This window comes from Corvus hawaiiensis, chromosome Z, assembly GCF_020740725.1.
Source record: "Corvus hawaiiensis isolate bCorHaw1 chromosome Z, bCorHaw1.pri.cur, whole genome shotgun sequence".
NCBI classification, from domain to species: Eukaryota; Metazoa; Chordata; class Aves; order Passeriformes; family Corvidae; genus Corvus; species Corvus hawaiiensis.
The window spans coordinates 47067451-47090773 of NC_063255.1; the positions used below are offsets into that span (position 1 = coordinate 47067451).

At 43.6% G+C, this 23323-nt stretch overlaps 1 protein-coding gene across 2 annotated transcripts; it reads right to left on the reverse strand.

The window, feature by feature from the left end:
• Positions 1–422: 422 nt before the first annotated feature.
• Positions 423–21575, reverse strand: HSDL2 (hydroxysteroid dehydrogenase like 2). Of its 2 annotated transcripts, none has more exons than XM_048292376.1 (11): positions 21508–21575; positions 18545–18708; positions 18034–18132; positions 17797–17911; positions 12732–12835; positions 11711–11809; positions 6158–6352; positions 5577–5648; positions 1774–1971; positions 1150–1278; positions 423–717 (listed from the first exon to the last, which is right to left on the reverse strand). In XM_048292376.1, exons 1-11 carry the CDS (start codon positions 21522–21524, stop codon positions 605–607), a joined length of 1305 nt encoding a protein of 434 aa, XP_048148333.1. In that variant the 5' UTR covers positions 21525–21575; the 3' UTR covers positions 423–604. The 2 variants fall into 2 exon arrangements, with proteins under 2 accessions (XP_048148333.1, XP_048148334.1); XM_048292377.1 differs by lacking the exon at positions 21508–21575 and adding an exon at positions 21172–21359.
• Between the last annotated feature and the right edge of the window lie 1748 nt (positions 21576–23323).

A 23323-nucleotide genomic window follows, 5' to 3' on the forward strand; every position in this document is an offset into this window, starting at 1 on the left:
CTGCAGGAATATAGGGGGTAGGGGAAGAGAGACAGCACATAAGCATGCATGTGTGCAAGCACACCTTTGCACAAGAAGAAAACCTGTTTATCACTCAGTATGGCTGTGCAGCCTAACTCAGTGCCATACAGAGGTGTGAGAACTTGTGTAAGTAATAAACTAAGGAAAGAAAAGAAAAAATTGAGATACTAATTTACCAGGTGAAATTAAAGCCCTGTTAAACTGACTACATTGCTTCTACTTCTAAGCCAGCTTAGTAAATTCTGCATAGCACTTCTAGCACAGATCTGCAGTGTGACATGTGCTCTACCTACCTTTTCCATGGGGTATGTCTACAAACAACTATGTGGGGAAAAAAATCAGTTCAGGTGTTCTACATTGGTCCAGAGAAGCAGAAGTAAAGAAAACACCTGGAACCTAAGTGTGTTCTTGGGAAGGAATTAGTTTAATCGACACCTTTAATCAGAGTGAGTTATTTCTTCTATAAAAATCTCACATTTTATCAATATTACTTATACTGCATCAGAAAAACGACGACTAAAAATCTAAAACAGCATTGCAGTTATATATGAAAGGCCACTATTGTGCTAGTATGGGTTTCCCCTCACAGTTTAGAATTCAGCTGTGAAAGCATCTTCTCGAGCTTTATTGCTAGAGCCATGTTTCCTTTAATCCTTAATTTTCCGGACATGAAGGCCAGAGTTGGCTTTAATTTACCTAAAAAGAAGAAACGGAATTATCAGAATATGAAAGGAATTGGAGAAAGCCTGTGCACAGGAAAACATAATGCCACAGTGAAACCTCAGCTGCTACATTGCTACCAAGTCGTCCTGGTAAAAGCAGCGACACAGGAAACACTGCTCAGAGATGCGCAGAGCAGAAGCCCAACACATTGACTGGATTCTTTCTGAAGCTAGCCTGGCTGCTAAAATGTCAGTAGCTGGTTAATAAAAGCAGGGCAAGCTTTTGCACTCTTCCTGTTCACAGGACATGAGAGTGCAGAAAAATCCAAGCAGTTCTTGCCTACCCGTTCCCTTGAGCCACAAGAAGCCGAAAGCTCCTCCAATCCCAGATCACAAAGCCAGAAGCAGCAGAGGCTTTTCTGGGCACCGGTACCTGCGTCCCCTGACAAAGGCCTTTGTCCCTCACCTGTGAACATTTTCACAAAGTCGGCACTCGACATGCTCATAACCACGTCAGCTGTCACAGGAGGCTTTCCGAAGCCAGCGCTCCCACCCTTGGTCTTCAGGTCAATATACCAAGTGCCTCCACCATCACCTGGACGAGAGCGAAGCGAGCTGAGAAGGCAGCAAAGAGCGCGGTGCCCTCCCTCTCTGTTGCCCCCGCCGGACGGCCGCAGCCGTGCGCCTTCGGAGCGCTTCCATGGCAGTCCGCACGCCGGCGGATGCTCTGCAAGAAGCCACCTCTTGTCCCCCGTGACGCCCCGAGCACCACGTGCTGGGGACGTGGCCAGGAGAGCCCAGAGGCTGCGCTTGGCTCACAGAGCTGGTGGCAGCTGGCGCTCCTCCCGTGGCCCCGAGAGCGCCCTGTCTGTGGCCACAGCACCCCGGGGCGGGCGGCAGCGCCGGGACAGAGGCTCCGCGTGCGGCACGAGGGGCAGCAGCTCCCGGCGCCTGCCCAAGGGGGCCCGGAGAAGGAGCATCCCACAGAGGGCAAGAGGAGCTGCTCTGCTTGGGACCGGCCTCCAAAGGCTTCTGTTTGAACATACCCAGTGCCTTTTGCCAGGCAAGGCTGCACAAGCGATGCTCTTACCAGATAACTCAAACTGAAAGACACCTTGAGTACTTCTCACATACTCTTCAGTCATTGCCCCTTGAATAACTCTGAATGTCTCTGCAACAGGACCCGATGGCTCGGCTGCAGCAGATTCTGTCTTAACCTTGGCTCCATCTGCTCCTTCCTGCTGAGATCCGCTTAATTTCTTCTCCTCTTTGAATGCTTGGGCAGCACCTATGAGAAAGATTATTTTTCTCTTTCAAATGCAAACCACTTTAAAAATGAATGTAAAAACATGAACAGAGAACTCCATTTGAAAAGCTTTAAGCTTCAAAGTAGGGAAAATGATTTTTTTACCATTTCAGTATTAACACTGATAAAGGATGCTTTCTCCACCTGGGAATCTGAATAGGTGTACATCACTAAATGTAATTCTGCAATAAATTTTGATTCCTGATAGATCAAAAGGAAAGTGAAAATATAACCACAGGAAAATTCTAATTCTGACTGTTTACAGTTCATTACAGATGCTTACACAACAGTTTTCTGACATAATCTATACACTACTCCTGACAACATTAAGAAAAAAAATCAGTGTCTTTAATAACCATCGCTTTCATCCCAAAATACTTCTGTCAAGTCTATCTTGTAAAGAACATGCATATTTTCATAAATTCTTCTGCAAAGGCTTCTAAGGTGGAAATCAATTTACTGCTTTGATCAATGTTTTACTTTACCCCAGTGAACATGCACATTTAACAACAAAGGACAGCTTTTGCAATTTACAAAGCAAATCAAGTTGAACAGTCCTAAAAATGCTGTTGAAAGTCTCCTAGGTGTCTTCAGTATCAAAAAATGCTTAGGTCTCTTCTGTGAGTCCCTACAAAATAACCTGCACTGGGAGCCCAGGGAACTAACACCATCCATCCCTGGCAGAATGGCCCTAGGGTGATGCTCAAGGGGTACTTTCAACAGAAAGGAACACTTCCAACTTTGCCTCCTCTGTCCTTGCCTTATCCCTATTTTGGCACTCCTATAAAACCTGTTCTGGAAAGCATTCTTAGTTGCTCTCCAACTTGACACACTACAATTCTCTCCTGGAAGAGGGGACCCTGGGGTAGAAGCATGGCCTAGGCATGGGGTCTCCCTGCCCTCTGGTCACATGTACCCTAATCCTGTTCCCCACTGGTTATTTTGTGTTCCCCTGCCAGGGGAGGACCCTGGTTGTCCCGTGATTGCTGAGTTCTTCGGCAGTCCCCGGGCCAGGTGGCTGGAAAATAAAGATTTCTGAAACTTCTATCAAGAAACGCTCCCTATTTCTTTCCATGGGCCCTGCTGTCTAATGCATGTTGCAGGAGACCCCACTGCAACAACTGGTAGAGAATGCGGGCAACGTAACGATTCCCTGAAGACAGTGACTATGAAACAATCAAGATTTTGAAGATTCCCAAAAATTCATGAGTAAAGAAACTCCCTGGATTTTCTTTTCTTGCTTTTGTTTTGCTGTTCCATCTCTAAACTATGAAGGAACTGTGGAAAGACTCATGACTGTCTGAGCCACAAACGGACATTTATCTTAAACTTGAAAAGATTCTTGAACAACGGTATGTAAATTTTAGCTTAATTCAAGCTCAAAAAGAACTGAAACATTTCCTTTCATAGTTGTTTAAGAACTTTTTCTACGTTTCTTGGGACTTGATTCTTACCAAAGACTTTTGGAAGAATGTTTGGACACTCAGTTAATTTCTGAGTCAACATATATGCCAAGGGAAGAATATTTCTGTGAATATTATCTAATTACGGAGACTGTTGAACAATATCAGCTGTGTCTCTGCGAAGGGAAACGTCCCTTTCCTATCCCGGCAGTGGACAATGGAGTCCACCGTGGGGCCACGTGGTCGAACGGCGCGCGCGTTACAGTGAGCTCCTCCGCTACCGCCCAGCCCAGGCCATGTGCACCGAGCGCTCTGCGAGCAGCAGTGAGGCAATTCCCGCGCACGGGCGGGCCAGCACGAGCTGCGGTGTCGGCAGCGGAGAGAGGCGCAGCGGGAGCGGCGCGATGGAGCGGACCCGGCGGTGCCTGCCTGGCCCTGCGCAGCGCGTGATGGTGCGAGCCCCGTAAATGCCTGGTCGAGAAAAGCGGAGCACGGGCGGCACCAGGCAGTGGCAGCGCAGCTGTTGCCAGAACTGGAGGCAGCAGCAGCAGCAGCGCGCAAGGAGCTGAGCAGCGCGGCCCAGCCCGGCCCGCGCAGTCCCGAACGCAACCCTGAGAAGTCGAGAGTCTGCGGCGAGAGCGCGCAGACACGGGCAGCCCTGGCAACTCCAGCAGCTCCAGCGAGACGGAAAAAAGAAAAAATTATCGTAGCTAAGGTTTTAGGAATAGTAAAATGGTATAATGTTAAACAAAATTATGGTTTTATAACGAGATGTGACAACCCGGAAGACATATTCGTTCATCGTACTGCCATTATGAAGAATAAGCCCAAAAAATATATTCCAATCTTAGGAGATGGAGAAGTGGTAGAGTTTAAGACTATACAAGGAAGGAAGGGCCTGCAAGCAGCAAATGTTACCGGGCCTGGTGGTGTTTCCGTGAAAGGCAGTATATACGCTGCAAGTCGTAGTCATGTCAGACAATATCCCCATTATAAGCAACCCATACAGTCTCCCTTTCTCAATCTACCTTTCCCTTTTATCCCATATCCTATTATCCCCAGTGTATTCCTAATCCATTCTTTCACTCATGGTTTCCCTCACAAAACCATGCCTTTACCAATCCGTTGCCCAAAAATTCCTTTCCAATGCTGAGTGGGGGATGACAAGGGGAGGGAGAAAGAATTACCTACTGTTGTTTAAAGTTCCAACAGGTACAAGTAGAAGAAACCCTCTCCTGCCTCACTTTCCCCACAAAGCATGTTCAGAGAGTCCTGTCTCCCTCCTGCCAGCCCTAAAATGTTCCAGAGAAAAAATCTGTTTGGACATTTAGAGAATCAAGAGGGTGGCTTGTTTTCTTTTGAAACTGTTCTTGTTATCTTATGTTTCTCCAGTTGTTTCCAATGTTAGGTTTTAAACCTCTTTTAGTTAAAATAAAAGGGTGAGGTATTGGGGTTCCTCCCCCCCTGCCATGGGGTCCTGGGAGAGGGGACCCTGGGGTAGAGGCACGGGGTCTCCCTGCTCTCTGGTCACATGTACCCTAATCCTGTTACCCATTGGTTATTTTGTGTTCCTCAGCCGGGGGAGGACCCTGGTTGTCCAGTGATTCCAGAGTCTTTGGGCAGTCCCCGGGCCATGTGGCTGGAAAATAAAGATCTCTGAAACTTCTATCAAGAAACGCTCCCTATTTCTTTCCACAGGCCTCGCTTTCTAATGCATGTTGCAGGAGACCCCACTGCAACAACATTTCATCCAAGAGTTATTTTAATTGTGTAAATTGTGCACATTTCATCTAAGAAACCATGGAGGCTTTATGTCATATTCTTTTGTATAAATTAGCAAGGCAAAGGAGATATTCCTGCAAAATACGCAGTTTGAAGTCAAATTTCTTTTTCCAGCAATATTTACCTGTGACCTCCCTACTACCACAATTCAGATGTTTAAAAAAGAATTTTTCAAAATAATGTATTGACTTTACACCATGAAAGTCCTGCAGGAGAGACTATTTTCTCCCCAGTTTTAAGTACACAGTCACTTCCATAAATTCTCCAAATGAGAAAAGGGTTTTTGCTAAATAGCTTGAGTCCAAATTCATAGGAGAAAAATGAAAAACAGAGGGCATTCATTATTGTGAAGTGAAATTCATTATGGAAATTATGGACTTGTATACACAGTGCTTTCCCTACCGTATCTTTCTTGCTTCATAGCTGTAGTGTCAGTTTCAACATCTAAGAAGAAGTCAGGCATCAGAGGGTGACCTAAGAAGGAGGAAAAATATAATAGTAAATCCAAGTAAAGTTGCACAGCAGGAATCCATTTCATCTGAAACTACAGTCAAGTAGTACCGTACTTCAGTTTATAAGTAAATAAACTACAAGTTGCAGGAAAAACATAGCATGAAATAACATGTTTAGAGTTTTGTTCATTTAAAATCTGACTAAGAAGGCTTTTAAGGTTGCAGTGAAGAACATCAGAGAAAAAAAAGTTAAAAATCTATGAGCTGTTAAATAGTAATACATACACCTACAATGCAGGTAGGTTTTCTTTTCATTAAAGAAGTTCTTGATTTAATTTAATAGGCATTTAATTATTAAACTCCCAGTGGATCCATATGGGCTTTCCAGTAAGACATGCTCTCAAAGCTGAGGCAAACCAACTTCTTTTACAAACTAATTTAAGAGCCCTTGGAAACAAAACTGTATTAATATTCTCCATATGTCCTCCCCTCCTTCCTGAATTTAATTCTCACCTTAAAGATCTCTTTTACCTGGTGCAATTGCATAAACATCAAAATCCTTAACTCCTTCTTCTCTCAGCAGAACTTCATCAATAATGAAGTTTCCAGTGAAAGTTTTTGGTTTTGTCAAAATGCAATATGCAGCATCTGCCAGGATGTCCGTTTTCCTGCACTGTTTTTCTATTCCAGCTCCTCCCAGCATATCCATAGCAGCTGTATGTATGGCTAGAAAGTTTGAAGGGTATGAAAACAAAGCTTTAACACTGATGATATGGAATTCTCATTTCTTTCGTAAGTAAAGACTTTATTTTCCTTTCAGGCAAAAGGAAATTCTAGGAAGACAAAAGCTGTGAAATACTACCAATCATACTACCAATTCTTTACAATCAACAATAAAAACCCAGGATACTATTACAGGAATCAAAAAGGCCAGAACATTTTATGACATTCACATCCCTCTATTTATTTATCATCCCACCTGGATTTCTGTGGGGTATGCCCAGCCCCTGCCCTGGAGGGATCTCTGCTGAGATAAGAGATTTCACAACTGCCCAGCAGGACTCCCTGGAAAGGCAACCACTTCTTTGGTCACAGCGAGAAAAGACAAGCCCACAATCCTTTAGGAGACCCTATGCAGATCCTTCATAACCCATTGGTCCCCACCCATCCCCTGTATCCCTACAAAAGCAAGCCCTCTGCCCCTGTGCAGAGAGGGTTCTCGTCCCTGGCTCTCCCCTTCGCCGGAGGGGACCCACAATAAAGCTCCCTTCGTGCGGAACCAGCCACACGAGCCTCTCGTCTCTCTCTCTGGTCTGGCTTGGCCTGGAGGCTGCCCTGCAGAGCTGAGCTGGAATCACGAGCTGATATCACTAAAGAGCTGACAGTCTCTGCAAGGGCTCCTCTGCCAGCAGCTGAGGGAAGACACCAGACCTTGGGAAGGCAATTCCTTTCAGGACCATCTCCCCAGACCGGTCACCTCTTCCTGGATCAGAGCTACTGACCCCTCCACCAGCTGTAATAGATTTCCACCAAGTTATTCAGCCCATGAAAAACTAACAGGACAACTGTCTTCCTCAAAGTGGATGTATGACACATCAGTTATAAAGAGGCATTTGCTTTGGTGATTATCACACTGAAAGTTGATGCTCAATTTTAGTCTTTTGATAACTCCCATGAGCTACTAAGGTGTTTCTCCTAAGTTAATGAGAAACCAAATAACATAACCTCACATAACTTGTTCAATATTTCACAGAAAGGCTGTGTTAGACCTAAGAATAAAATCCACATCTCCTTGGCTTCTGATTCTTTTATTAAGCAATTCTATTACTTCTGTGCCATTCCAGTAGTCTTCTTTATGTTTCTCCCACGGAAGCTACTAACATCGTGGCATGTTGCTGTCTAAGCCTGTGATTTACTCTTCCAGGCTGAGGTATCCATTCCATTTTTTTCATCCTATTCCACAGAAAGGCTGTCTGGTTGTAGCTTTTGACATTTGCCATCTTACTGTTTTTCCATCATATGTTCTGCTTCATTAGTTTTTCCCATCTGCTTTTTAAAACTCAGTGCTCTATCCCCAAGTTTTGAGACAGATTCACAAACCCTTTCCTACATATGGGGCCAGAAGATCAGGGAGGCAGAAGGATAAACCAAATTTTTGTCCTCCTTTCAGTGCTTCCATTCCACGCAAAGTAATTTTGATACAGAAATGATCCCAACATTCCTTAAATAGCAGATAAACAGGCACTGTGCAGGACACACATATCTTAGCAGGATCATTCACCTTTCAAAGTAGGTACTGGGAAAAAGGACAGAAGTCTTCAGCACTGGCCTGAGAGCTCCTGTCCAAGTGTCTTCTACAAGAGTGCCCAAGTGTGTAGATGTCCTTGTTGACTTCATTACTTTAGTCTTCTGTGATGAGAATTACTGTCTAGGTTTCATTTACCTTTAAGCAACCTCAGCTTCTTTTTTTTTTCAAATTGAGTGAACGGCTATAAATACACATCAAACTAAAAAGTGACAAATAGATATACTGTACATACATGTAGGTCTACCTAGGTCTTTTTCTCATCTTTAAAAAAGTCAATAAATTTGCCTTTTTTTTGGTCTTCTAAAATGGTATCTGCCCTGCAAGATTTTTTGTTTTTTAATAACTACCAACAGTTCAGAGAATATTTCTCTGAAACACCATGATGAAATTGATTGAGTTATGTTGATGTTAATATATTTATTCTAAGGATTCATTAAGCTGCTCACTTTTCGTGGCCCACAGGTCTGCCACTTCTCTGTTACTGGTAACTATTATTTTTCTGAGCACAATCAGCCTATTTGCATAGATTGAAGCAAAAAGGTTTCAAATGGCACTGCCTCATAGTCTGGCTGTACATTGTTACATTAATTTCATATAAAGGGATGTGGGTTTGCCTCTAATGCACATGAAGAGACTTCCAGTTCTGTCCCAGGACACCTCAATTATTCCTCTGCACTCTTAGTGATGGGATTGCCCCTTGCCCTTTTGATAGACATCCTCTTTCACTTTTAGATAAATGGAGAACTCTGGCATCTTATTACCAACATACCTTCACATGTTTAAAGAACCAGGTTAATGAACAGATCTGGCATCCATACTAACACTGAGGGTAAACATATTTGTATGAGATGATAGTGGACTTTTAAATCAGGAACTCTGCAATTGTATTTCAGACACTGTGGAAGTCTGTAACACTATCTGTCTAGATGACCACAATAAAGAAGTTAACTTTCTCACTTTTGGAAGATAAACCTTTCAAAAGCATATTTTTTTGTACTGGAAAATTCACATATTATGATCTTCTTTTATACTTGATGTCACATCAGTTTTCATGGAGGGATTACTGAATGAGCAGGCATGATTTCTGCAAATAAAAAGCTCTGCTTGTATACTTTTGGTTTTATAGAAAGCCTAATTACTTTTTAAAATTTCTTTGCAGCATCTCACAGAGAGAAATCTTTATTTAAAAAAGCATTTATTAGAATATCTACTGTTTTCATCTGTAAAAGGCATTTTCCTGCACTTCCAAGCCTCATGTTTTGCAGGATCCAGTGGGGAACAAGTATTAGCTGCACTCTGTAACCAGTACCAGCTCCCACAGTGTTCTCCTCTTACTTTAGCAGGTATGGGTATGTTACCAAGGACAAGGCAGCACTGTAATGCTCAAGAGAAAGATACAACTTTATTTAGTTTGGGTTTCCCACTTCCCCACATAAGAATGTCAGATTTGGTAGAAGTTTTATTAATACAATTATAGACATTCTTTAATACCAGACCACATCTGAGACACTGGTACTACTACTGATATTTGGAGTCCTGCAGCCTAAGCCAAAACTAGAAAGAAATAATGTATTCAACTATACAATGTAAGACTTAATGTAACTTCTGCTTATAAAGTTAGCCACCCCTCTGAAAAAATTTCCATTGTGAGTGGGTGGAGAAATTCTCCCAGGTTCTTCTTTTCCCTTGCCATGAAAAAAAAAAAGGAGGTCAAATTATTCACGTGAGTGGGGGAAAACACCACATTGCAAAATAAATACCTAGTATAACCAGCTGGTCTCTGCAGAAAAAAAATCTTTAGCTTTTAACAGGACCCATAAAGCCACTGACTCATTTCCCCAACAGTAGTGGATGTTTTTTCCAGCACATCCAGAGCTGCGAGGGATGCACATAATGTGTCTATGCAGCATATGAATATGTGCATTTACAAGACACAGGTAATCTTGTAACAGCCTTTCCATGAAAAAAGTAAGTCAAATTGGTTGTCTGCAGTTTCATACCATATCTCTATCAGAACGAGACACTCTGGATTAATTCCTTTACTGTCCCTAACTCTCACAGGCAATATACATTGTTAAATCAATCAATGACAAAAAACCACACAATGATAGGTAAAAGGTCACCCTCTGTTAATGAGAAACCAAGTTACTCCCACATACTGGATTCCGAGGAGATATAAAACCCATTTAGCAGTGCCATTTGAAAGACAAGACGGGGGAAAGGGTGGGGTCTAGGGAGCTAAAGACCAAGAATCAGGTTTCTTGGTTCTATTGCAGATGACATAGACCCTGGGAAATCTCCACTGAAAATGTTTTGAGGTTTTCCTGCGGCACTCAAAAAGCAAGTATGCAGAAACAAGTGCATATTTCTTTTAACTGCCTCAGAAATAAAAAAATACAACACACACTTGAAACCTGAAAGGTGGACTTTGACTCCACCAGAAGGCAATCCAGATTCTGAAGTTATGCATGTAGTTGCCTTCAGTACGTCACAGAAGAAGACCTTACTCTCTTCACCATAGTACAGGTTTTGTGATGATGTAATTATCATGAATGATATAATTATAATTTTAGAAGTCAATCTCTTACCAAAATATTTCTATGGGTAGAATGCACAGAGTGAACAGAATTATGAGGCATCCATTTACTAGACGAATTTAAGATGCAAGCATCCAAACCAATGAAAAAGGACCAAGTCTGTCAGGCACACCAACCCAGCTGTTCAACTGATGATCACCTACAGCACTTAAGCTAAGAAATTTGGCTGGTTTTGTCTGAAATAGTTAAGTTTTTCTTGTATTTCTCACTTTAGAGAAAGTAGATCAGAGAGTTCCAGTTCCCATTAGAGTTTAAAAGGGACCTGCAGCTCCTAACAGGAAAACACTGAAAACTGTCTGCGTACAAACACTTCTTAAACTGGATCACCATCCTCAGAAGAGGATCTTGGTTCATATTTTTATCTCCTCTTCCTTCTTCCTTGCACCAGTTAAGGAAATAAACACAATGACTGGGCTTACACCACTAAAGGGCAGGATTACCCTCTGTCTGGTATGGATTTTAACAACAGTATGATTTCTGCCACAGATGTATTTGGGGAGGAGAGACCAGCCTCCTTGGCAAACAGCTGGCCAAACCTCAAACAGCAGCCCTTATCCTCAATGACCCAGAGAAAACAAATTGAAGCTAATAGAACATGGGAGCACTGAGCCATTTTTCTTCCAGAGAGCTCTTTAATTTCCTGTAATTTGCAATTAGATGGTTCTGTGAACAACTCTTCACAGAATTGCACTGTGCCAAAACTTCTAGGAATAGGCCTTTTAAAAATTATTTCCGCATGTACAGAGGTATCTATCTTGTCAGTAAGCTCTCGCAATTTAACTAGCAAGGAATTCTAAATAGTACTACATACACAGATGTTCAATTCCCACTCATGAAAGCACAATAATATTTTTGTGATTCTGTCCAAACCAAAACAATGGGTGCATAAGAAAAAGCCTAGGCAAGCCAAACACTATACATATGCTTCAACCAACTGTGTGGTTTCAAACTAGCTGAACATGAGTTTAGATCAAAGTGGCAATAGTCTAGTGACAACTAGGAATGAAAACCAGAACCCATGCAGGATGAAAAAAGAATATATAAAAGAACTGCTCAGTCACCTGAAGCTATTTCAGAAGAAGTCTGAAGTATATTTAATGTCAAGTAAAACAAGCTTTAGCAGACAAAACACAGAAAGTCAGTATTTTAGTAATATTAAAAAAAAAAAAAAAAAATCACCTGTTTTAGGCCATAAGGCATTGACAGCAACTTCTCCTCTAAATTCTTCTGCCATTCCCAAGACACACATGGACATCCCATATTTAGAAATAGTATAAGCTAAGACAACAAGTGCAAAAGAATAGAAGTTTACACTCTATGTAAAATGTAATTTTAATAATGAAAGGAAGATAAAACAGGTAGCTGGTTCACATGGAAAATTCAGGGCTTTCAGACAGAACAGTACCTTCCTAGAGTCCCTTCGACCTCCCACCCCTGTCAGATACAAACTGTACTCTGATGTCTTTTCATTGCAAAGAAAATGAAAGCTACACATGTTTTGCCAAAAATAACTTAAGCCTAGCTGCATGGTGATTTTGTCATGTTTTTATAAACAGAACACTGACAAGAGTGATCAATTTTTTTCAAGATGCCTAAGGCATACTAGCTGTTAAGGACCAAACTAGCATCCTACAGAAAACAAAAGGGTGGGACACAGGAATTCTAAATCCTTGTTACTTTGAGAAGGGAAACTTTTTTGGGGAAAGAACTGGAACTTGCTGGAGTTTAACACGACAAGTGTCCAAAATAGAAAGTTTTTTCTGCAGTTTTAAAATGAGCAACACTAACTTCAAGATTACATTGGAGTTCTTTTCCCACCTCAAAGTAATTTCCATATTAAAAGACAACATTGAGCTTTATCCATAGTAAAAAAAGTGAAGCTGAATCAGTAAGAAAAGAAATTTTGGATTTCAGTCTCTATTTGGAGAAAAAAAAATTATGTAACCCTAAAAATTCCCATAGAAAAGCACAGACTTACCCTAAAACCAAAAAGGATGGATGATGCCATGAAACCTGCCCTACATTTTCCCACAAAACAATTTCTTGTAGGTCAGGTACAAAATGCTCTGAGGAGCCATTAGTGCCACTCTGTATATAGTGCTAAAGATACATGATCTGTCATTCTGCTCAGGCACTACTGCACACTTTACCAGGTACTTACATGTTTCTCACAACAACAAAGGCTCTGAATGCTACTCACCACAATGATTTTTGAACCACATGGGATTCAGATTCATAGGTGGGCTAAGGTTCAGGATATGGGGGTTCCTACTCTTCCTCAAGTGGGGAAGGCATGCTTTAGACCTGAAAGATAGATTCAGACATATCAGTCTCCTATTTTATGGAACATCAATAACTACAGTAAAAACAATACTAGTAGACCAGTATTTTCATAGAGAGCCCAAGACAAACCCTCTCCTCATATCAAATATTTAAATGATATAAAGAACAACAAAACAAAATCTGTCCCAGATCACTTATCTCAGGCCTAGTATTCATTCCTGCAAACTGAACCACATTCTCCAACCAGTGCATCAGCTTTGACTAAAGCTAGTTTTCCAGATACTCAGAAACTATTATCTCCTTGTAATACTTCTGGTAGGGGCAACAAAACGCTACAAGGCAACAACCAAAATTAACAGTGAAGAGCATCATTTAGTCATAAAAATATTCTCTTCTGATCCCATACCTATTTCTTCTTTAAAACCATGTTGAAGAAATAATACTGCATAGCAGAATACTATTATAAATATTTCAAAGAAAACTGAAAAGCTATTCTCCGCTGAGAGAATTCTACTTTGAATTTACACATCTCTGTAAATCAGAGCTTTTACTTTACAGAAATTGTCTTTTGACTTCACTTCTAGAACTAGGGTACATGTTTGTATTTGATCTCTGCTTGAGAATTTTTAATCAAGCTTCACAAGGTGAAAACATCACCACACTAGTGATCAACTATTCACCTATTCCAACAGGACCTATGCATACTCTCAGCTACAAAGGGAACAACTTCAACACCTTCAATAGCAAAATCACCACAGTAGTAAAGTAAATAATTTACCACCTGCTTAACCATCCTAGGGTCTCAGCTCTTTTCAACGGCAGTTCACTAACAGATGTCTCAATTTCTTAATGCATAGGAACCAAGAAACCTAGCTGCCATTATTGAAACTTGGTGGGATGAATCCCATGACTCGACTGCATCCACTGATTGCTAGAGCCTACTCAGAAGGGACAGGGGAAGAAGGAGAGATGGAGGCGTTGCCCCCTGCATCAAGAGGCGGATTGAGTGTGTCGAGCCATCTCTGAAGAACAACCTGTGAACGGAAGATCAACAACAATGAGCAGGTAAAAGCCTGTGGGTAAGAAACAGAGACTGAGGCAACAAAGGGAGTCTTGTTGGTGTTGGTGTCACTAAAGGTCCCTGACCAAGGGTAGCCTATTGATGAGACCTGCTTGCTCCAGCTATAGGAAGGATCACACTCGCAGGCTCTTGTCCTGCTGGGAGATTTCAGCCACCCCGATATCTGCTGGAAAAGTAGCAGAGAAAGCTGTAGGCAATCCCAGAGATTCCAGGAATGCATGGAGCATAACTCCTTAATCCAGGTAATAACCCTAACAAAAGGGACACCATACTGGACCTGATGGTCACAACCCTAAGTGAGCTAATCAGGGACACCATGATGGGAGGCAGCCTGGGCTGCAGAGATCATGCACTGGTGGAGCTCACAGCCCAGAGGGAAATGGGTCAGGCAAAGAGCAAAGTCAGGGCCCTGAGCTTCAGAAGAGCAAAATTCCAGTTCTTCAAGGAATTAGTCAACAGGAACCCTTGCAACACTGCCCTCAGAAACAAGGGAGCAGAACAGAACTGACAGATCTTTAAGGACGCCTCCCACAGAGCACAAGAGCTAGTCATCCAATAGCACAAGAAATTAGCAAGGAAGGTAAGAGACTGGCATGGATGAGTACAGAACTGCTGGTAAAACTAAAGGACAAGAAACAAATGCATAGCCAGTGGAAGCAGAGACAAGTATCCCAAGAAGAATATATGGGCACAGGCTGGTTGTGTAGGTTTGGGGTGAGGAAAGCCAAAGTGAAGCTGGAGCTGAACTTTACGAGGGATGCAAAGAATAACAAGAAGGGCTTCTACAGGTGTGTCACTCAGAAAAGGAAGACAGAGGAGGTGTACTGACACACATCCTGGGATAAGCAAGGCTGGAAAACTGGTGACAAGTGATGACAAGAAGGCTGAGGGACTCAAAACTTATTTTGCCTCAGTCTTCTCTTCCCACACCTCTTAAGTGGATGGACAGCAGGATGAGGATTGGGGGAGCAAAGTGCTTCCTACTTTAAGTGAAGATCAGGTCTCCGACCATCTGAGGAGCCTGAAGATAGTCAGTCCATGGGGCCTGATCAGATGCATCTCACAGTTCTGAGGGAATTGGCTGATGTAGTTACCAAGCCACTCTCCATATCTGAAAAACTATGGAATCAGGTGAAGACCCAGGTGTCTGGAAAAGGGGAAACATTGTAATGATGTTTAAAAAGGGTGGACGGGAGAACCCTGGGAACGACCAACCTGTCAGCCTCACCTCTGTGCCTGGGAAGATCATGGAACAGATCCGCCTAGAATCAGGAGGTGATCCTAGGACAGTGAGGCGATTTGGGACAGTCAGAGGGTCTTCAACAAGGGCAAGTCCTCCCTGACCAACCATAAAGCCTTCTATGATGCAAGGACTACATCAGTGGACAAGAGAAGGGCTACAGGTGTCACTTAGTCTGTATAGCTTTAGAGAAGGATCCTCATAACACCCTTCTCTCTAAACTGCAGTGAGAAGATTTGACGGGCAGACTGTTCAGTGGATAAGGAACTGGCTGGACAGTGCCATCCAGAGGGTAGTGGTCAATGGCTCAGAGTCCTGATGGACATCAGTGACAAGAGGTGTCCCTCAGGGGCTGGTATTGGGACCAGTGCTATTCAATGCCTGTATCAATGACACAGATGAAGGGATCAAGTGCAGCCTCAGCAAATTTGCAGATGATCCCAAGCTGAGTGGTGCTGCTGACACACCTGAAGTTCAGAACTGCCATCCAGAGGGACCTGGACAAGTTTGAGAAGTGGGCCCATGGGAATCTCATGAGGTTAAACAAGACCAGGTGCAAGGTGCTGCACCTGGATCAGGAAACTCCCAGTACCAGCACAGGCTGGGGATGAACAGATGGAGAGCAGCCCTGTGAGAAGGATTTGGGAGTGCTGGTGGGTGAGAGGCTGGACATGACCCAGCCATGAGCACCCACCCACAGCCCAGAAAGCCAAACAGGTCCTGGGCTGCATCCAAAGCAGCGTGGCCAGCAGCGAAGGAAGGGGATTCTGCCCCTCTGTTCTGCTCTGGTGAGACCCCACCTGGAACACTGCATCCAGCTCTGGGGTCCCAGCACAGGAAGGACATTGGACTTTTGAGACAACTCCAGAGGAGGCCACCAAGTTGATTAGAGGGATGGAGCAGCTCTCCTGCAAGGACAGGCTGAGAGTTATTCTGCCTGGAGAGGAGCAAGCTCTGGGGTCACCTTACTGCAGCCTTCCAGTACCTAAAAGGGCTACAAGAAGGTGGGAGAGGGACTTTTCACAAGGGTGTGGAGTGAGAGAACACGGGGAGATGGCTTTAAACTGAAAGAGGGTGGGTTGAGATTAAATATTAGGAAGAAATTCTTTACTCTGAAAGTGGTAAGGCAGTGGAACAGGTGGCCTAAGAAATTGTAGATTCCCCACCCATTGAAGTGTTCAAGGCCAGGCTGGATGGGATTTGAGCAACCTGGTCTATGGGAGATGTCTCTGCCCATGGCAGGGGGCTTGGAAGTAGACGATGTTTTACGGTCTCTTCTAGCCCAATCCATTCCATGATTCAAAAATTCCATGATTCAACAATTCCACGATTCTATGTCAACAGGTATACTCTGTCAGATGGGACATCTTCCCTACCACCACCTTTACACAGGCAAAAAATCCACACCATTTTAAGCTACTGCAATTTTTTGAACATTAAACTGAAAGTAGGTCTCTACAAATTACAATCAGAATCAACATACAAAGCAAGGAGAAAGGGTGAAAATCCTTCACTAGGTTTTCTCAATTGAGAATTACAAAAGTAATGACAAAGACCACTCCCTTGAGAAGCACTGATTTTTCTTATGCTCTTCCACTTGGAGCACACAGAATCTGATTTTTAATCTTTTCAAGGCAGAATAGGACCAAAAATACACTTGAGAATTCCCCATTAATTTGGAATAGCAAGATGTAACATCAAGAAAATCACTGTTGCTCTTGGGTGGTGAGGAGAAGATGGAACTTGCCACAGCAATACAACTGAATCCATTCAGCGATTTACCAAGAGCTGGCAACCAGACTGATTCTCTCACAAAGGAGAATGACAAACACTATTCTAGACTGGAGGACTGGACTAGATGACCTTTAAAGGCCCCTTCCAACCCAAACTATTCAATGATTCTGTGGTAATACTTTGATACAGAACTTTCTGATCACACCAAGCAACATCTGAATTTAGAGAATCTGCATCATCCTAGGGTCTTTTTTTTTAAACCCTGTGATAACCAGAGTCTTCATTTTAAGACGGTACTTTAAATGACATCCTGTAAATGTAAAGATGATTCAACCTACTAAATCCACCTCCAAAAATGTGCAAAATAAGGACCCCGGGAATTGTGAAATCAAATATTGGTATGTTAATTTAAATAAATAATAGAGTTGATAAACTGAAAGTAGGTGAAGAACACTTTGGAACATTAAGTTATATCTTTAACACTTCTCTTTTAACTACAGTGAGTTAAATAGCATCTCTAAAGATGAGAAAGACGCTTTTGAGAAAGAAACTGACAAATAAGATACTGACTTGATGTAGGCATAAATTTAGTCATTTTGGTTGAAATGAAAGAGCATCAGCATTTAACAAAGCCAAGCTGGGGCTTCATTTGAAACAAAGTAGTTTTTTCTCCTTCACACATAGAGGGGCTTGTGAACATTTAATGACTGCAGTAATAAGGTTCCTGTTCACTCCAACTTGCAAATAATTCTTGGAAACATTAGTTTATATGAGTTGACCAATAACTGACCAATTTCCTGTGAGCACGTGCAGAATATCTGCACTTAAATTCTAGGGCAGCAAGACAGCTACAGAATTTCTCAGAAAAGCTGAAATAACACCATACATTCTGTTACAATTGCTTTGCTTCCTTCTCTCAGCACTTACGTGAGATAGGTTCCTCGTACATTGACATCCATCATAAGATTGACTTTCTTCGTTGCTGTTTCCAAAGTGCCCGTCAAAGAGATGGCGCTTGCATTATTCACCAAAATATCAATCCCTGGTTTTAAAGTAAGCCATTTCACATTAGCATTTGAAGACAAAATTCATAGGGCAGGCTGTTCTTTTTTCTTTTTGTTTGAACAACCTGCCCATTAATGTCTCCCCTACACCTTAACTTACCTCCAAAAGTCTTCACAGCTTTCTCCACGGCATTAATGATTTGCTGCTCTTCCCTCACATTAACAATGCAAGGCAAGGCCTTTCCTCCAGCTGCTTCAACTGCATAATTAAAAATTTAAACATTTAAAAATTTACTCTCAGATGGGACAACTAGTATGAAGCTTCTGAGAATCTCTCAGGCAGTGACATGCTTCAAGAAGCCACTGAAAATCACACTCTCAAATTGTGACCTTTTCACATGTTGTATGAAGAACAGGGAAGCCAAAACCAAATCTTAACACTGCGAATGTTTATTTCATATATCTCAAGTAGAGTAGCATTTTTACATTTATATACACAGACCCATCTTCCTTACAGTAACATTACAGCATTCCTGGGAGGCAAGAGAAACACTAAGATTATTTGAGTAAATGTGAACTGAACTAAGACAGTCTATGCATTTTTCCACTCAGATATGATAATTAAGCAAGGGTATACATCCAGCCCAGCACCTTCATTTGTTACAACTTACTTTCTTCAGCAGCAGTATAGATAGTCCCTGGAAGAGTAGGATGGGGCTCAGCTGTCTTAGCAGCTATCACAATGTTGGCACCATCGTTGGCAGCTTTCAAAGCAATGGCCTTGCCAATGCCTCGGCTCGCACCTGTGATGAAGAGAGTGCATCCTGCCAGTTTCCTAAAGGTGAAGGGGGAAGTGGAGGGTAAAGAAGAGGAGAATAAAGCAGAAGCTGTTAATAATTTGACTTTTTTCAGACTCTAAGGGCAAATGTAATTTACACAGTCTCCCAACCTTTTACTAAGAAAACAGCCTGGGAACACAAAAGGGATGACTACAGCTACAGAAAAGTACCACTGAGGTACCACACCCCAAGTCTGCAAACACTATAAAGGAAGAAGGTTACACAGGTCACCCAGTTACATTTCTCCCTTTTTGTAAAAAGACCCAACACACTGATTTACAACAGAGCTGCTATGTTCTGCAACAATGGAAAAGGAGTAATTTGTAAAAACAAAGTGCCAGGTTCTAACAAGACACACCTACGCAGGATCTCTGTAACCTATTAATCACAGTGCTCTAAACACAAAAAACTGATGTCTCAATGTGGTACAAAGTACCGAGTCTGGAACCACAATGCCATGCGCAAATGCCAAACCTTTATTTTCAGAAATAGCAATTTTTCTCTTAAATCTTCTACCCTCAACACCTTCCCAGTAACTGCATGTAGTCCAATGGGTCCTCCAAATAAACAGGTCCAATCAACTTAGAGAAACTAACATGTTTTAGAGCCTAAGAAGGATGTCTGGCCAACACAATATCACTGAATTTTTGAAAAGAGAAATATCAACTCCACAAAAACATTCAATGATAAAGCCTTTTAGACAACAGGCTTTTCAAATGTAGGAGTGCATGTTTCAGTGCTGTGCATAAAGCTCATGTTGCTTTTTGTAACACTGTGGCAAAACCCAAGAGGTTCAGGTTTTTAACTTCAGTTGAAGAATTAATATATACTATGTGCAACAGTGACTTCACCTTTTTGCTCGCACCACAAATGTCATAAAAGTTTATGCTCTGAGCTTCCATTAGTTTTCCTTTCAGACTGGGCCAAACTTTGTATTGTTTCTCCCCCACCTGTTTCAGACGTGGTTTTTTCCCCTCTAACCTTAGAACATCCATCTCATAAACCCTCTCCAGGAGGATGTTTGCTTTCAGATGGCAGAAAATGGTAATGGGGCAGAAAGGGGGAGTGATCTCCCCCTGCAGAGGCAGGGCTAGGCATCTACAGGATCTCAGAAAGTCAATCATGTCCTGAAGGTGCCATTTCAAACAGCTTTTATCTACAAAATTGAGTCTCAGAAAGGCACAGGAAGAAAAATACTCTAAACAGAACAGTGAACCGCAGAAACCTAATGCCATGAGTTTAGTCACATGCACATTACACTATGACTGGAATACATAGTCAAAGTGTAAAACTCAGTAAAGTAAGGCCAGAATCTAGTTTCTACCTTCAGCCAACCAATATGAGGTCAGCAGAATTCACCTTAGTCATGGAAGAGCTAAATGGGGTCCAGCGAGAGGCAGCTCTGGAGGAGAGAGCAGCAGAGAAAAGCTGATGGGGCTGTAAGCCCTGCCTGGGGCTGGAGTGGTCTACTCAGGAAAACAAGCAGGTGTACCGGGAGACTAGCAGGGCTATGCAGGGAACTTGTGACTCAGCTCCCAAGAAAGGATACAGGGAGTGGGAGCAAAGACAAGCCACAAAGAAGGAATTAGAAACATTACCAGGGCATGTTGGGGTGGTGTCAGGAAAACCAAAGTTCACCTGCAGCAGAAGCTTGTGAAGGGCATCAAGAGCTCAGAGACTTCTGCTACACTGGTAGTAAAAGCAGGCCCTTTGCTCAATGGAGTGGGTGAATGCAAATCTTTCAACACCATCACAATATTTTTGCTTCATATTTAAGACATGATGCTATGATCTGGATGCGTACGCAACCTGACAGGTAAAAAACTGGTTGGTTGGTCAGGCTCAGAGGATGGAGATTAGTTAGTCATGTTTGGAAGACTAAGGATTTATTTCTTAATTCACTTAACAGCCCAATAGTTTAAAGTTTATAAAGCATGTGCCTGTCTAAAATTTCTTATGACCTGTATTGTGAAGGTCACATCTGCATCACTGCCAGGAGAGTTGAATTCTGCTAATAAGACAGAAAACATCAAATTCACATCTGTGCCCTATGGTCTTGGGAATCTTCATTAAGATTGGTTCCTTTCCCACCACAGATGACTGCCAATAAAGACCTTCAGGTCACATCAGGGACACTTTTTACAGCTTACACAGACACTAGGAATTTAATAATCCTGTTTATAACACACAGGAACAAATAATAACTTATCTTCCCAGCTGTCAGCAGTACTGGCTGCTGAAAAGCCAAAAGGCAGAAAAACACTTCTAAATTAAGATCCTATACCAGATGAAAATTTGACTGCCAGGTAAGACAGTATTAAAATACTATAATACTATATACCAACAACAATAATAACAGAAATAGCAATAACAACAACAGCAATAGTAGTAATAATAATAAGTAATTATACTTTATATAAATGTTCTATACAAAATTACTGATAAACTGCCTGATTTACATTAAAGTCCTCCAATAACTGTTTCCCTTGCAAAAGGCGCTGTTCAAGCCCACGACACGCCCCGAACTGCTCGTCCCGGGTCTCTGGTGCTGCCCGGGGCCCCTCGGCCGGCCCGACCCCGCAGGCCCGCGGGGACACGCGTGTCCTCCGCTACAGCCCCTCGCTTTAGGCCGGCTGCGGGTCCCGCACGCCCCTCAAGGAGACAGCGCTCGGGGGCAGCGAGACAGCGCTCAGGGGTGTCCAGCGAACCCCGCGGCGGCTACCGGCCGCAGCCCGCCCGCCCCGAGAGCCCCTGGGCAGCGCGCAGCCCCGGCGGCCGCGGCGGGGGCACCTTACCCGGTGTTGGGCAGCATGGCGGCGCGGGGAGGCCGGGCCGGGCCCGCTCCGCTGCGCAGCCGCCGCGGCCGCTCGGGGCGGGGTAGGGGCAGCTCCGGGGCAGCTCCGGGGCAGCTCCGGGGCAGCTCCGGGGCAGCTCCGGGGCAGCTCCGGGGCAGCTCCGGGGCCGCTGCTGCCGCCGTTCTGCCCCGAGGAGCGAAGGTGGCGGGCTCGGGGGTTGCGAGCCAACCCGAGACTGGAAAAAGGCGTACGCGGGATGAAGGGTGGAAGTGGGACGCTTCCTGCATCCTTTCGTTCTCCGCCGGATGCGTGAAATTTTGCTTTGGTCTCTTGCCAATCGCACTCAAATCAATGGAGCTTTGCCTCCATTTCATCTGCCGGAGTGCTGTGTCCTGTTCGAGTCTCCTCAGGACAGGAGAGACAAGGAGCTACTGGAGTTAGTCAAGTGGAGGAGCACAGAGATTATCTGGGGCCTGGAGCATCTCTGTCATGAGGACAGACTGCAGGAGCTGGGCCTGTTCAGTCTAAAGAAGATGGGATCTCCTTAATGCATATAAATATCTCTAAGTTGGATGCCAAGACCATGGTGCTAGAATCTTGTCAGTGGTGCCCAGAGACACCAGGAGCAGTGGCTGTAAACTAAGCTACAAGAAGTTCCACTTAAACATGACGAAGAACTTCTTTATGTTGAGGGTGGCAGAGCACTGGAACAGGCTGCCTAGGGAGGCTGTGTGATCTGCTCTAGGTCACTGTGCCTTGACAGGGTGGTTGGAGTAGATAACCTCCAGAGGTGTCTTCCAACTCTAATGATTCTGTGATTCCCTGTTCGTTAAAAAGCCTGCAGTAGGATCCTCTGTCTTTGTTCACCCAGCCACACCTATCCTCTCCTTCAACCTCTCCCCTAGTCCCTCTCTTGTTTCACAATAACTGCAAGGTCAGCCCTCGCCTCCACGCCCTGTACATGCAACTTTTCCTCCTCCCTCTGTTGCCCAATGAAGACTCTGACCTCCTCTCGTCCTTGTCATGCTGCCCACCTGTTACTATGGTTGGCAAATCTTCCACCAGGTTCCACCTTTTGTTTGTCTTTCCCCCTTCAGCTCTCACATAGAGATTCTGTGCAGCACCCTGAGAGGGCTTCAGGTTTCACTGGGAACTGATGGCAGAAGGGGAAATCACCTGGTAGGTCTGAACCTGCTGGAGGAATTGAGACAGATGGTTTTACTGACAGAAATCAAAGTGAGCCTGAGCAGATGCACTAGTCCTTGTGTATTGATATAATGGTGGTTATTACTTTGCTTCATAGCAGTTCACAGTCTCACAGGGCTGCAGACTCCTGCAGGACTGAGCCACGAGCAGGCTGGAGGGGCCAAGGGCTGTCTGAATGCTTTGCAACTATAACGTCTTCCATGCCGCCTGCTTTCCCGGTTGACATCCTGCACAGATGGAAGTGAAAGTGCTTTGCTAAGGTCTTCAGGCATACTTTTCCTTCATTCTCCCGGCAGCCACTCGGCCTGAATGACCAAGGCAGGGCTTGACTGCCATAGCTGCATGCCCAGACTGTAAGCCTCATGCCTGCAGTGTGCTCCATGGAAGTGAGCCATTGTGTCTGTGTGTAGAGAGCTGCCGCTTTCAACCATGCACAGAAGTACCTGCAGGAGAAGCCCCTGGGCATCATGGTTCAACCTTCTTTCCCTCAAGTGTTGTTTTTTTTTCCTTCTCTTCAGTACGTAATAGGGGGAACTGGAGTGACGGCGCTTTTTTCTTTGTCAGGAGGGTCAGTTTACCTCCTCGAAGGTTTTTGTAGCATGAGGGGCAG